This window comes from Cervus elaphus, chromosome 18, assembly GCF_910594005.1.
Source record: "Cervus elaphus chromosome 18, mCerEla1.1, whole genome shotgun sequence".
NCBI lineage: Eukaryota > Metazoa > Chordata > Mammalia > Artiodactyla > Cervidae > Cervus > Cervus elaphus.
In genome coordinates this window covers 16,408,853-16,421,724 of record NC_057832.1, presented here as the reverse complement: position 1 = coordinate 16,421,724, position 12,872 = coordinate 16,408,853, and the positions used below count along the sequence as shown (strand labels likewise).

Here is a 12,872-nt window from a genome sequence, read left to right as displayed (position 1 = left end):
ATGTGTTTTTAGGAAATTTGTCCATTTCATGCAGATTTTAAAGTTACATGGCATACAATTGTTGATAGTACTTTCTTATAATCCTTTTTATTTCTATAAAATTATTGGTTCAAAATCTCAGGAGTTCCTCGGGTGAAATACAGAACTGGACCCTGTACTCAGAGGGCAAAGAGGAAGAGGCAAATACCCCAGATGGGTGGGTGGTAGGTTTAATGAGCAGAGAAATTGTTTACGGTGCTTGTCATAGTTGCCTCAAGATGAGTAGATCTCCACACCTGCCTGCCAGATTCTTAAAGCCTATGTAGAAGACTTGACAGGGCTCAATCATGTATGCTGTGGTCTCAACAACCATACTCTAGTCTCTATGTTGTATCCTTGAGACAGCTCCAACTGTGGGAACAGTGGGCCGAGCACACATTCTATGAACAGGGGAGGGGATGAGGAGTCTTGGATTGCCTGTGTTCAGCTCATGGGCCAGTGGGTGGTCACAGCTTCTCAATGACCTCCTCTGACAAACATCAGCTGTCATGTCCCCTCTTTCATTTGTAATTTTGGTTATCTAAGTCTTCTTTCTTTTTCTCTGAGTCAGCCCAGCTAATGTTTATCAATTTTGTTGATTTTTTTTCAAGAACCAACTCTTGCTTTCATTGATTTTCCCCATTATTTTTCTATTATTCTATCTCTGACTTAATCTTTATCATTTTGTTTTCTTCTGGCTTTGGATTTAGTTTCTTCTTTTTCTAGTTTTTTTAAAGTGTAAGTTGAGGTAGTTGATTTGAGATCTATTTCTTTTTTAATATAAGCATTTATATATCTATAAGTTTTCCTCTTAGCATTGCTTTTGTTGAATCCCATAACTTCCATTGTATTCTTGTTTTCATGTCTCAAGATAATTTTTAACTTTCCATGTTATTTCTTTTTTGACCCATTGGTTTTTTAGGGGTGTGGTGTTTAATTTTCATATATCAATTTTTGATTTTATTTCATCTTATTGTTTTCTGGTTGTGATCAGAAAATATAGTTTGCATGCTCTCAGTCCTTTTAAATTTACCAGGACTTGCTTTGTCACCTACAGTATAGACTAGAGAATGATCCACATGCACCTGAGCAAAATATGTATTCTGCCTGGGTGTTCTGTTGCTTAGAGTGTTCTGTATATGTCTGTTGGATCAAATTATTGTTCAAGTCCTCTGTTTCCTTACTGATCTTTGTTTGGCTGTTCTATTCATATTGAAAGTAGAGTACTAAAGTCTTCAACTATTATTGTACAGCTGTTTCTCCCTTCAAGTCTGTCAACATTTGCATCATATATTTTGAAGGTCAAATGTTCGGTTTATAGAAATAAAATAGAGAATAGAAAAATAGCAAAAAAAAAAAAAAAAAACCAACAAACACTAAACCTAAATTTGGTTCTTTGAAAGTATCAACATAATTCACCTACCTTTTGCTATATTGAGAGAGAAAATTTAGGGAAAATTTTACAAAAGATATTATGTGTGTGTGTGTGTGTGTGTGTGTGTGTGTGTGTGTGTGTGTGTGTGTGTGTGTGTGTGTGTGTGTGTGTGTGTGTGTGTATATATATATATATATATATATATTTTTTTTAGAGACCTAGTGTAACCATTAGAGGAGAGATAACACATGAATTAAAAAAATACATAGAATAGCCCTCGAATCTTTCTTGTAATGTTTTGGTTTCCTTAAAGGCAGCATATTATGGAAATACTTTATAATAAAAATAACAAAGCCTATAGGAGAATAGTGTTCATGATAAGACTCTTCCAGACTCATGTAATTTTGGGTTACATACAAAACCCATTCAATGTAAGAAAAAAAATCACAATTTTGAACATGTTAGATATCTAATAAATGAGGAGATACTGTAGTGCTTTCCTTGAAAAAGACTTAGATATGTATTTGATAGCATGAAAGTGGTGAAGTGAGACTGTGGGTTATGAAGGAGAGGTGTGTAATCAGTTCAGTTCAGTCGCTCAGTCCTGTCCAACTCTTTGCGACCCCATGAATCGCAGCACGCCAGGCCTCCCTGTCCATCACCAACTCCCAGAGTTTACTCAAGCACATGTCCATTGAGTCGGTGATGCCATCCAGCCATCTCATCCTCTGTTGTCCCCTTCTCCTCCTGCCCCCAGTCCCTCCCAGCATCAGGGTCTTTTCCAATGAGTCAACTCTTCGCATGAGGTGGCCAAAGTACTGGAGTTTCAGCTTCAGCATCAGTCCTTCCAATGAACACCCAGGACTGATCTCATTAGGATGGACTGGTAGCTATTCCCAGAAATGCTTTTGGCAGTTCACCCCCTTCTGATGTGTGCTTGCTACCTCTCTTACCATGAAATGAGGTCTCTTTCCTTCTCACCTTTACTCTGGACTTGGACACATGAATGGCTTTCACCAATAAGATAATAGCAAGTGTGATGCAAGGGGAAGCTTGGTAAGTACTTGCACGTTGAGATTGGTCCTTTTGGGATTCATCCCCTGAAGTTTCAGTCACTATTTTGTGAGAGACCCAATCTAGATCCATAGGAAAAAAATAACAGGCCCTGGTCTTCAGGCCTAGCCTACCTCATAGCTAATAGTCAACACCAACCTGCCAGCCTTGTGAGTGAGGTCGTGTTGGACCTTTGCAGCTATCGGAGCTATGCCATATCACACAGAGCTTCAGAATCCCAGGAGATGATGAATGGTGGTTTACACGGCCAGGTTTGGAGGTGTCGGCTGTGCAGCAGTAGACCCTGAAACAGTAAAGCAAAGGGCATCGTCATACTTAGATGCAAGTGTGATGCCCCTGAGGTACTAATATAATGTAGCCGTAATTCATGGCCCTGTTTACTTCTGCTCTGGCCTAAAATCAGAATTGTAGTTTTCTTGTTTTTCTATTTTATTTTGTTGCTTCTAAGTGTCTGGTAAAAATGGCTTCAAATCAGAGGACACCAAAAAGTGCCACATGTCTGCCGTCGGCATGAGAATCTTCTGGCGGATTTTCTTTGGCCAGCTGAGTCACAGAATTCTCGTTCTCAAAACTGAGATGACTCTGGAAATCAGCGCTGCCTCTTGGGCTCTCGCCTCTGCCTCTGTATTAATTTTTCTTGCTCCTGTAACAGACTGCCACAGACTTAGCAGCTTTAAATGAAACACATTTATTACTCACAAGTTTGTGGGTCGGACACCAGGCAAGATTAACTCTGTTCTTTGTTTGAGATCCAACGATGCCACAATCAAGGTGTGCTCTGTTTATATCTTGAGAGTCTGGGGGAAAATCTGCTGTGGGGTTTATTCCAATTGCGCAGAATTCAGTCCCTGACATCTGAGACACCCGTTTCCTTGCTGTTTGATGTCCAGGGGACACACTGTGCTCCCGGAGCCCTCTCACACGGCCGGCTTCATCTTCACAGGCAGCAGTGCTGTTAAAGGCCTTCTCACATGCTACTCTGTCTGACTTCCCTTCAGGATCCACAGAGGGTCCCCATTCTCCAGCCCTCCCTTGCCGCTTCTCTTTTCAGATTCTGTCCTGAGTTCCTTGGTTAAATACTGACTGAATCATCATCATCATTATGAAAATGATGTTACTTCTATCAGTACTAATAATGTTACAGCTCCTAATTGATAATTAATAAAGTGGTGGATTCCATGCTAATTTGCCAGTTCCTTTAAATATAGTTGTGGTTTTTACAACTGACAGTTTCTACAACTGTGACAGCAGTCATTAAAGGTGAGGAAAATAAGACTCAGAGGGGGTCAGATAATTCATGAGATCACACTGGCATCTTAGCCAGGAAGCATATAAGTTATTAAGCCCTAAGAATTGCAGCCCTCTCTTATAGAGCTCCACCAGATTGGTATCCATGGTAACCATGGTACGCCTGTGTTATCCCAAACCCGTCTGACTCTTCTCATCTATGTTTAAACATCTATGTACTGTCCACCTAGCCCCAAATTTTAACATTTTAGTGCATCATCTGCTAAGTTAGATTAATTTATGGGGCAAAGGTAAACAGTTGAAAAGTTGAAAGTGAAAGCTTCTCAGTCGTTTCTGACTCTCTGCGACCCATGGACTCTACAGTCCTTGGAATTCTCCAGGTCAGAATACTAAAGTGGGTAATCCTCTTCTCCAGGGGATCTTCCCAAACCAGGGATTGAACCCAGGTCTCCTGCATTGCAGGTGGATTCTTTACCGGCTGAACCACCAGGGAAGCCCAAGAATACTGGAATGGGTAGCCTATCCCTTCTCCAGTGGATCTCCCTGACCCAGGAATTGAACCAGGGTCTCCTGCATTGCAGGCAGATTGTTTACCAGCTGAACTCCCAGGAAAGCCCCAAGCTAAAAAGTAGAGGACCAAATTAGAAGCCCCTGTGCAGTAGGAAAAGGATCTCCGTGGTACAACCATTATCTACACCTACAGTAGTCTCTTGTCCAAACCAGAGTAATTTGCAAAGTTATCAGTCTTTCTGATTAAGGACTTTGTAATGTCCATCTCTCTGAAGTCCAAGACTTTCATGTCCTGACTTTGGCTGACCTCTTTTGTTTATCTTCTACCATTCGCTGGCTGCCATTTCAAGATGTTAGCTATACCCAACCTTCAGTAATTTATCATGAGTTTTGATATTGCTCAGCAGGTCTTGCCTGCCATCACACATACTGTTCCTCTGTCTGGAATGACTCTACTTCCGCCACTTGTTATCCGAGTTGTAATCAGTTGTCAGATGAAGTCAGATCGTTTTGTCGAAAAGATGTTCCTAACTTCCTACAATCTGGCTGGATTAGATGTCTGTCCTCTGCACTCCCTCAGCACTCAGAGCTCAACTGTTACTAGAGTTAACACATTATACTGCATTACCTACTTAATGTCTGTTTTTCCATTCGTTCATGAGCACCTAAAAACCAGGAAACCTGTTTTCCATCTTTAAATATTCATCCTGTTTCATTCGTGGGGCAGTAAATATTTGTTGAAGGCAGCTTTTATATTTGCTAGTCTCTTATAATTAGGTTTAATTATCTACATAGTAAACTCCTTTGTGTCACCACCATCTCCAACATGTCTACATCCACATATACAGATTAATAGTACCCAAGAGACCTCTAACAATAATAAGTAATAAGTATCAGATAATTGTACACTATTATAATTATTCTAATATATAAATTTCAGAGCTGTTCTGTTCTCAATGAGAAAAGTTTTTAGATAACCCATTGAAAAATAAACACCACTAAGGTCAGCTTTCTAGTAGAAAACAGTTCTGGTGGAAAAATAAATTTCTATTGCATTTTGTATGTATGTATTTCATATGTATGTACCCAGACCACATACATTTTTGTTTTCAGGTTGGACGAGCCCACTGAAAGTTACTCCTTCCCAACCACATCATGGAGAACACTCAATAAATTACCCATATACATTTGATGAGGAAGCAACATCTACAGTAAGACTTTCTTACTAGATGGGTTATGCAATATTTGTAATCAATTTATTTTATTTTGTATTTGATATTTTATGTCCTGTAAACAAAGAGCTGTCATACTGAGTCAAGTAAGAGAAAGAAAAATATTGTTGATAGCACTTAAAATGATATAAATGAACTTATTTACAAAGCAGAAACAAACTCACAGACTTAAAGAACTAGGGTAAGGGTGGGGAGAGGGATAGTTAGTTTGGGATTGACATGTGCACGCTGTTACATTTAAAATGGATAACCAACAAGGACCTATTGTATAACACAGGGAACTCTGCTCAGTATTTTGTGATAACCTAAATGGGAAGAGAATTTGAAGAAGAATGGTATATGTATAATGGAATCACGTTGCTATTTACCTGAAACTATCACAGCATTGTTAGTCAACTAGCATGTAAGTCTTTTTTAATAGCTACCATTTATAAAGTACCCTTCCTTACATGTCAGGCCCTGTGCAGGAGTTCAGTCATTGCGTAGTCTCATTGTCTGTGCATCCCTACAACAGCACTGTGGGACAGGAGTGAGTAGTGGATGATGGTATGATGGTATATTCAACCCAGGCCCCCGCTACTGGCAAGCAAACCCTCCCCAGTAGCAGCGAGCAGTGGCCACTAAGTGTCTGACAGCCACCAGCTGGACAGTACATCCTGCCTCATGACCACTCAGACTTGCCGGTGACTGACGTCCTTGAAGAAAGAGAGTGACGCTAGTCTTCAGCTGAAACCACATTCCCATTAGTGTCTTTTCCTTGTTGTATCCTACAATTCACCTGGAACACTCCTACCATGTATTAATTGAAAAAAAAAAATGTTTCGGTTCCTGTGTCTCGACAAGACAATGTGTTTATCTTGTATTGTTTGAGAAAGCTGAAACCCAGTGATGTAAAGCAACTGACTTGACCATAAAGATAAAGTCAAACTTTAAAGCTGGATATATTTCTGAATCTTCCTATGTGGATTTAATAGACTCTAAACTCTTAACGTTTAAATTACTTGGAGACTCCTCCAGAGATACATAAGTATGATATGTTCCTTTTTTTAAGCAGCTTTACTGAGGTTTATTTTACAAAACATAAAACTTGCCCATTTAAAGTATTCAATTCAATGGGGTTTTTCTTTGGCTATTCACTGAATTTTACAAACATTACCACAGTCTAATTTTTGAACATTTTCGTCACCCCCCCCCCCCAAAAAAATGTCTATTAGCAGTACAGTTATGGATACCTTCAAGGAATCTATGTGCATTTTTGTAACTCTTGTATTTATTCCTTCCTAAAGCTGATCTCCCTAAATTTATCTGTAGTTTCTCAAGGTGATTTCTCCTTTTCCCATCTCTCCCTTTCCCTTTTCTGATTCTTGGACAGAGAGAAAGGAGCATACCTCCCACAAGTCGTCAGGTATACTAGGGTGTGTAGCCGTGGAATAAAAAGGTTACTCACAATATATGTCACCTGGGTCTCCTTTACTCAAGATACCGTCCACCCATGCCAGGACTTCATGTCTATTCTTGTCTGCATTTTTTTCTATAAGAAAATCATGGCGTTAAAATGGGGGAGATTTTCCCTGTTTTGAACTATTCTAAATTCAGATGAAATAGAGAATTTGATTTCAATAGTAAGGAAAATTTGTATTTGTTAATTTTGCTTATTCCATCTCCAGACTCTTCAAAGAATCCATTTCTCCTTCTGATAAGTCCTGTGAGAGCTTGGAAAGGGGACATTATTATTGAAGGCACTGATGCTTTTTTTTTTCCATCTAAGGCTATAAATTTATGGCAAGGCTATATGCTTTGCCTAGCTATCTATATTAGAATTCTGAAGTTCTTGTCATGCAAAAACTCATAAAGCATACTTATTTAAACTGAAGCATAGAGTTTTATGTCAAGATAAACCTTGATATTTTCCTACCAGTAATGGAAGCTAACTAAGTAACATGGGACAATATTTCCAATGGAAATAACTAGATTAATATTTACTTTTTAATATCAAAAAGCTAATAAAGTGGGGAGAAATTACTGAACCAATGAAAGGTTAGAAACTTTAAAATGTAAGCCAGTACTTAGGGTCACTTTGGCCTGATAGGAATTTGCTGCTCTAAAAAGGGAAACTACTCTAACTGAACATTTGCTAGTCTCATAAGTCATCAAAAATTAGGATTGATCTTTGAAAACCACCCACTATTTTGGGCTAAATACCTGAAGGCTGGCATCTTAAAGGTAAGCATAGATCAATAATAATTAAAAAAAAAAAAAACTACAACTGGCTTCAGAATAAATGAGAAAACTTAAAAGTCTTTAACCAGTGTTAAAGTGACCCAAGATTGCTATCATTTCCAGGACACCAGGCAGATACAAAGAAAACCTCTCTGGAGGAAACTAATATATTAATTAATAAGCCTCAAATTATTTCTGTCAATAACTTTTAAAATACAGTGCTTAATACACAGTCAACAGTAACCAAACAAAAAGCGAATGGACACCATAAATGAGAAAAAAACAAAAAGACTCACAAATTGATTCTGGACATTGGAAGTAGGCACAAAATGGTCAAAAAAAAACCCCAATGAGCTAACACTTTTGCAAATAAGTTGGAAATTGTAAAATGCAAAATTCAAAAATTGAGGAAAATGTAGTTTCAGAACTGGAAAATAAACAAAGAACAAAAATTGATCCTGTAGTGAATTAGACATGGTTAAAGAGAGAATTGGAGAACTGTAGATAAAAGAGAGAAACTACTCTTGATGCACAAATTTATAAAAAGATGAAAAATACCAAATTGTTTACTTTTATGGGAAAGTAAAAAACATAAAAAATACGGTGAAAAAGAATGTATGTTTATTTGGAATCCCAGATGTGTAGAAACTAGTATAGAAGCAATATATGAAGATACAGTTATTACACCCACTACTGTTTATTTCTGGAGTTCCCTGAGGCATTCCCTCACAATTTCTGTTGTACATTAAGGGTTAGTTATGGACGGAGGTTTGTGACATTGTATACAGGAGACAGGGATCAAGACCATCCCCATGGAAAAGAAATGCAAAAAGGCAAAATGGCTGTCTGAGGAGGCCTTACAAATAGCTGTGAAAAGAAGAGAAGCAAAAAGCAAAGGAGAAAAGGATGCAGAGTTCCAAAGAATAGGCAGGAGAGATAAGAAAGCCTTCCTCAGGAATCAATGCAAAGAAATAGAGGAAAACAACAGAATGGAAGAGACTAGAGATCTCTTCAAGAAAATTAGAGATACCAAGGGAACATTTCATGCAAAAACGGGCTCAATAAAGGACAGAAATGGTATGGACCTAACAGAAGCAGAAGATATTAAGAAGAGGTGGCAAGAATACACAGAAGAACTGTACAAAAAAGATCTTCATGACCCAGATAATCACAATGGTGTGATCACTCACCTAGAGCCAGACATACTGGAATGTGAAATCAAGTGGGCCTTAGAAAGCATCACTACGAACAAAGCTAGTGGATGTGATGGAATTCCAGTTGAGCTGTTTCACATCCTGAAAGATGATGCTGTGAAAGTGCTGCATTCAATATGCCAGCAAATTTGGACAACTCAGCAGTGGCCACAGGACTGGAAAAGGTCTGTTTTCATTCCAGTCCCTAAGAAAGGCAATCCCAAAGAATGCTCAAAACTACCACACAATTGCACTCATCTCACACGCTAGTAAAGTAATGCTCAAAATTCTCCAAGCCAGGCTTCAGCAATACGTGAACCATGAACTTCCAGATGTTCAAGCTGGTTTTAGAAAAGGCAGAGGAACCAGAGATCAAATTGCCAATATCCACTGGATCATCGAAAAAGCAAGAGAGTTCCAGAAAAACATCTATTTCTGCTTTATTGACTATGCCAAAGCCGTCAACTGTGTGGATCACAATAAACTGTGGAAAATTCTGAAAGAGAAGGGCATGCCAGACCACCTGACCTGCCTCTTGAGAACCTGTATGCAGGTCAGGAGGCAACAGTTAGAACTGGACATGGATCAACAGACTGGTTCCAAATAGGAAAAGGAGTATGTCAAGGCTGTATATTGTCACCCTGCTTATTTAGCTTATATGCAGAGTACATCATGAGAAACGCTGGGCTGGATGAAGCACAAGCTAGAGTCAAGATTGCTGGGAGAAATATCAATAACCTCAGATATGCAGATGACACCACCCTTATGGCAGAAAGTGAAGAGGAACTTTCTTCATCTAAAAAGCCTCTTGATGAAAGTGAAAGAGGAGATTGAAAAAGTTGGCTTAAAGCTCAACATTCAGAAAACTAAGATCATGGCATCTGGTCCTATCACCTCATGGGAAATAGATGGGGAGACAGTGGAAACAATGTCAGACTTCATTTTTGGGGGGGCTCCAAAATCACTGGAGATGGTGACTGCAGCCATGAAATTAAAAGACACTTACTCCTTGGAAGGAAAGTTATGACCAACCTAGACAGCATATTAAAAAGCAGAGACATTACTTTGCCAACAAAGGTCCGTCTGGTTAAAGCTTTGCTTTTTCCAGTGGTCATGTATGAATGTGAAAGTTGGACTGTGAGGAAAGCTGAGTACCGAAAAATTGATGCTTTTGAACTATGGTGTTGGAGAAGACTCTTGAGAGTCCCTTGGACTGCAACTCCTTGCAACTCCAACCAGTCCATCCTAAAGGAGATCAGTCCTGGGTGTTCATTGGAAGGACTGATGCTGAAGCTGAAACTCCAATACTTTGGCCACCTCATGTGAAGAGTTGACTCATTGGAAAAGACCCTGATGCTGGGAGGGATTGGGAGCAGGAAGAGAAGGGGACCACAGAGGATGAGATGGCTGGATGGCATCACCAACTCTATGGGCATGAATTTGAGTAAACTCTGGGAGTTGGTGATGGACAGATAGGCCTGGCGTGCTGCAATTCATGGGGTCGCAAGGAGTCGGACACAACTGAGTGACTGAACTGAACTGAAGTGAACTGAACTGATGGTTCCATACAAGAATGACAAGCATGACAGCAGCAGCTGTAGGTGTCAGCCAAAAAAATGTCTGCAAAATCTTAAAGCATGGAAGACACGAAAGTGGAAAGAAGTAGAAAGTTTTTGAAAGTTTTTTCTCCATATTGTTTACAGTAGTCATATTGTTTAAAATCTGAGCATTAGTTGTTAACTTTTGTTAGGTCTTGTTCAACATGAAGAAACTCTAGGAAACTGAAACATTCATGATGATGGCGATGGAAGATTTAATGGAATGATGCTCAAGTATTAGGACGTAAAGAGGTCTCCTCCAGTGTCATCAATCTAAGAAATATCTAGAGTCATTAGTAGAGGTCCCCATTGAATCAGATACAAAGAACACTAAAGATGAAATCAAAGAGCCAATTTAATCACTGCTTTATGAAATAGTACAGACAAAACATTCACAAAACAGAAGTAGAAAGAAGATGCACCAGCAGAAGAATAGCTACTAGAAAATGAATGTTTATTAGGAAATGATGTAGATTATGTAAAGATGAGGACCTGGAAACTGAAACAGTTCATAAAGAAATTGAAGATACATAACATAGAAGTGTTGTCTTACAAGACTAATCAGGAAATGGAAGAGATTGTGTATTTGAGAAAGTCCAGTTTCCAGTGAAAGACTGTGCCATGATACCAATGATGTGATACACCAAGATGACAGTGAACAATAATATGAATCCCCAGAAAGTGAAGAGGCATAATTTCAGACCCTGATATTTATCTTCTTAGGAACAATAAGAAATGACAGATTTCAGAATTTTTTCCCCTCAAACTAGAAGAGGACCAGTCTTAGGCACACATCACTCACCAATTTTATCAATAATTAGCCATGGGAAACAGCTTATTGTGACAGATTTTGTAAATTGCTGAAAAGTTCATAATCTAAAATATTTTAAATGAATTGTAGTTTAAAATGTTTTTTAGAAATTTTTAAAAAATGATCTGATTTTGTATTTTTCCATGCCTCCTTTTTAACAGTATATCCCATTGGTTTTACTTGTTTGTTCCACCTCTCAGTTCAGTTCAGTTAAGTCACTCAGTCGTGTCTGACTCTTTGTGACCCCATGGACCGCAGCACGCCAGGCTTCCCCATCCATCACCAACTCCTGGAGTTTACTCAAACTCAGGTCCATTGAGTCGGTGATGCCATCCAACCATCTCATCCTTGTTGTCTCCTTCTCCTCCCGCCTTCAATCTTTCCCAGCATCAGGGGTTTTTCCAGTGAGTCAGTTCTTCACATCAGGTGGCCAAAATACTGGAGCTTCAGTTTCAGCATCAGACCTTCCAATGAATATTCAGGACTGATTTCCTTCAGGATTGACTCGTTTGATCTCCTTGCAGTCCAAGGGACTCTTGAGAGTCTTCTCCAACACCAAAAGCATCAATTCTGTGGTGCTCAGCTTTCTTTGTGGTCTAACGCTCACATCCATACATGACTACTGGAAAAACATAGCTTTGACTAGATGGACCTTTGTTGGCAAAGTAATGTCTCTGCTTTTTAATGTGCTGTCTAGGTTGATCATAACTTTTCTTCCAAGGAGCAAGCATCTTTTACTTTCATGGCTGCAGTCACCATCTGCAGTGATTTTGGAGCCCAAGTCTGTCACTGTTTCCCCATCTATTTCTTTTTTTTTTTTATGATTTTTTAAAATTTAATTTTATTAGTTGGAGGCTAATTACTTCACAACATTACAGTGGGTTTTGTCATACATTGACATGAATAAACCATGGAGTTACATGTATTCCCCATCCCGATCCCCCCTCCCACCTCCCTCTCCACCCGATTCCTCTGGGTCTTCCCAATGCACCAGGCCCAAGCACTTGTCTCATGCATCCCACCTGGGCTGGTGATCTGTTTCACTATAGATAATATACATGCTGTTCTCTCGAAACATCCCACCCTCGCCTTCTCCCACAGAGTTCAAAAGTCTGTTCTGTACATCTGTGTCTCTTTTTCTGTTTTGCCTATAGGGTTATCATTACCATCTTTCTAAATTCCATATATATGTGTTAGTATGCTGTAATGTTCTTTATCTTTCTGGCTTCACTCTGTATAATGGGCTCCAGTTTCATCCATCTCATTAGAACTGATTCAAATGAATTCTTTTTAATGGCTGAGTAATATTCCATGGTGTATATGTACCACAGCTTCCTTATCCATTCGTCTGCTGATGGGCATCTAGGTTGCTTCCATGTCCTGGCTATTATAAACAGTGCTGCGATGAACATTGGGGTGCACATTTCTCTTTCAGATCTGGTTTCCTCAGTGTGTATGCCCAGCAGTGGGATTGCTGGGTCATATGGCAGTTCTGTTTCCAGTTTTTTAAGAAATCTCCACACTGTTTTCCATAGTGGCTGTACTAGTTTGCATTCCCACCAGCAGTGTAAGAGGGTTCCCTTTTCTCTACAC

General features: G+C 39.2%; 1 protein-coding gene across 1 annotated transcript in view; it reads left to right on the top strand.

Annotated features, from left to right (window-relative positions):
- SPATA48 (spermatogenesis associated 48) overlaps positions 1-12,872 on the top strand; it is a 66,854-nt gene that overhangs the window by 5,807 nt on the left and 48,175 nt on the right. The window contains exon 2 of the mRNA XM_043873187.1: positions 5,339-5,436. Coding sequence (XP_043729122.1) covers positions 5,339-5,436 — 98 coding nt within the window. The remainder of the gene's footprint in view (positions 1-5,338; positions 5,437-12,872) is intronic.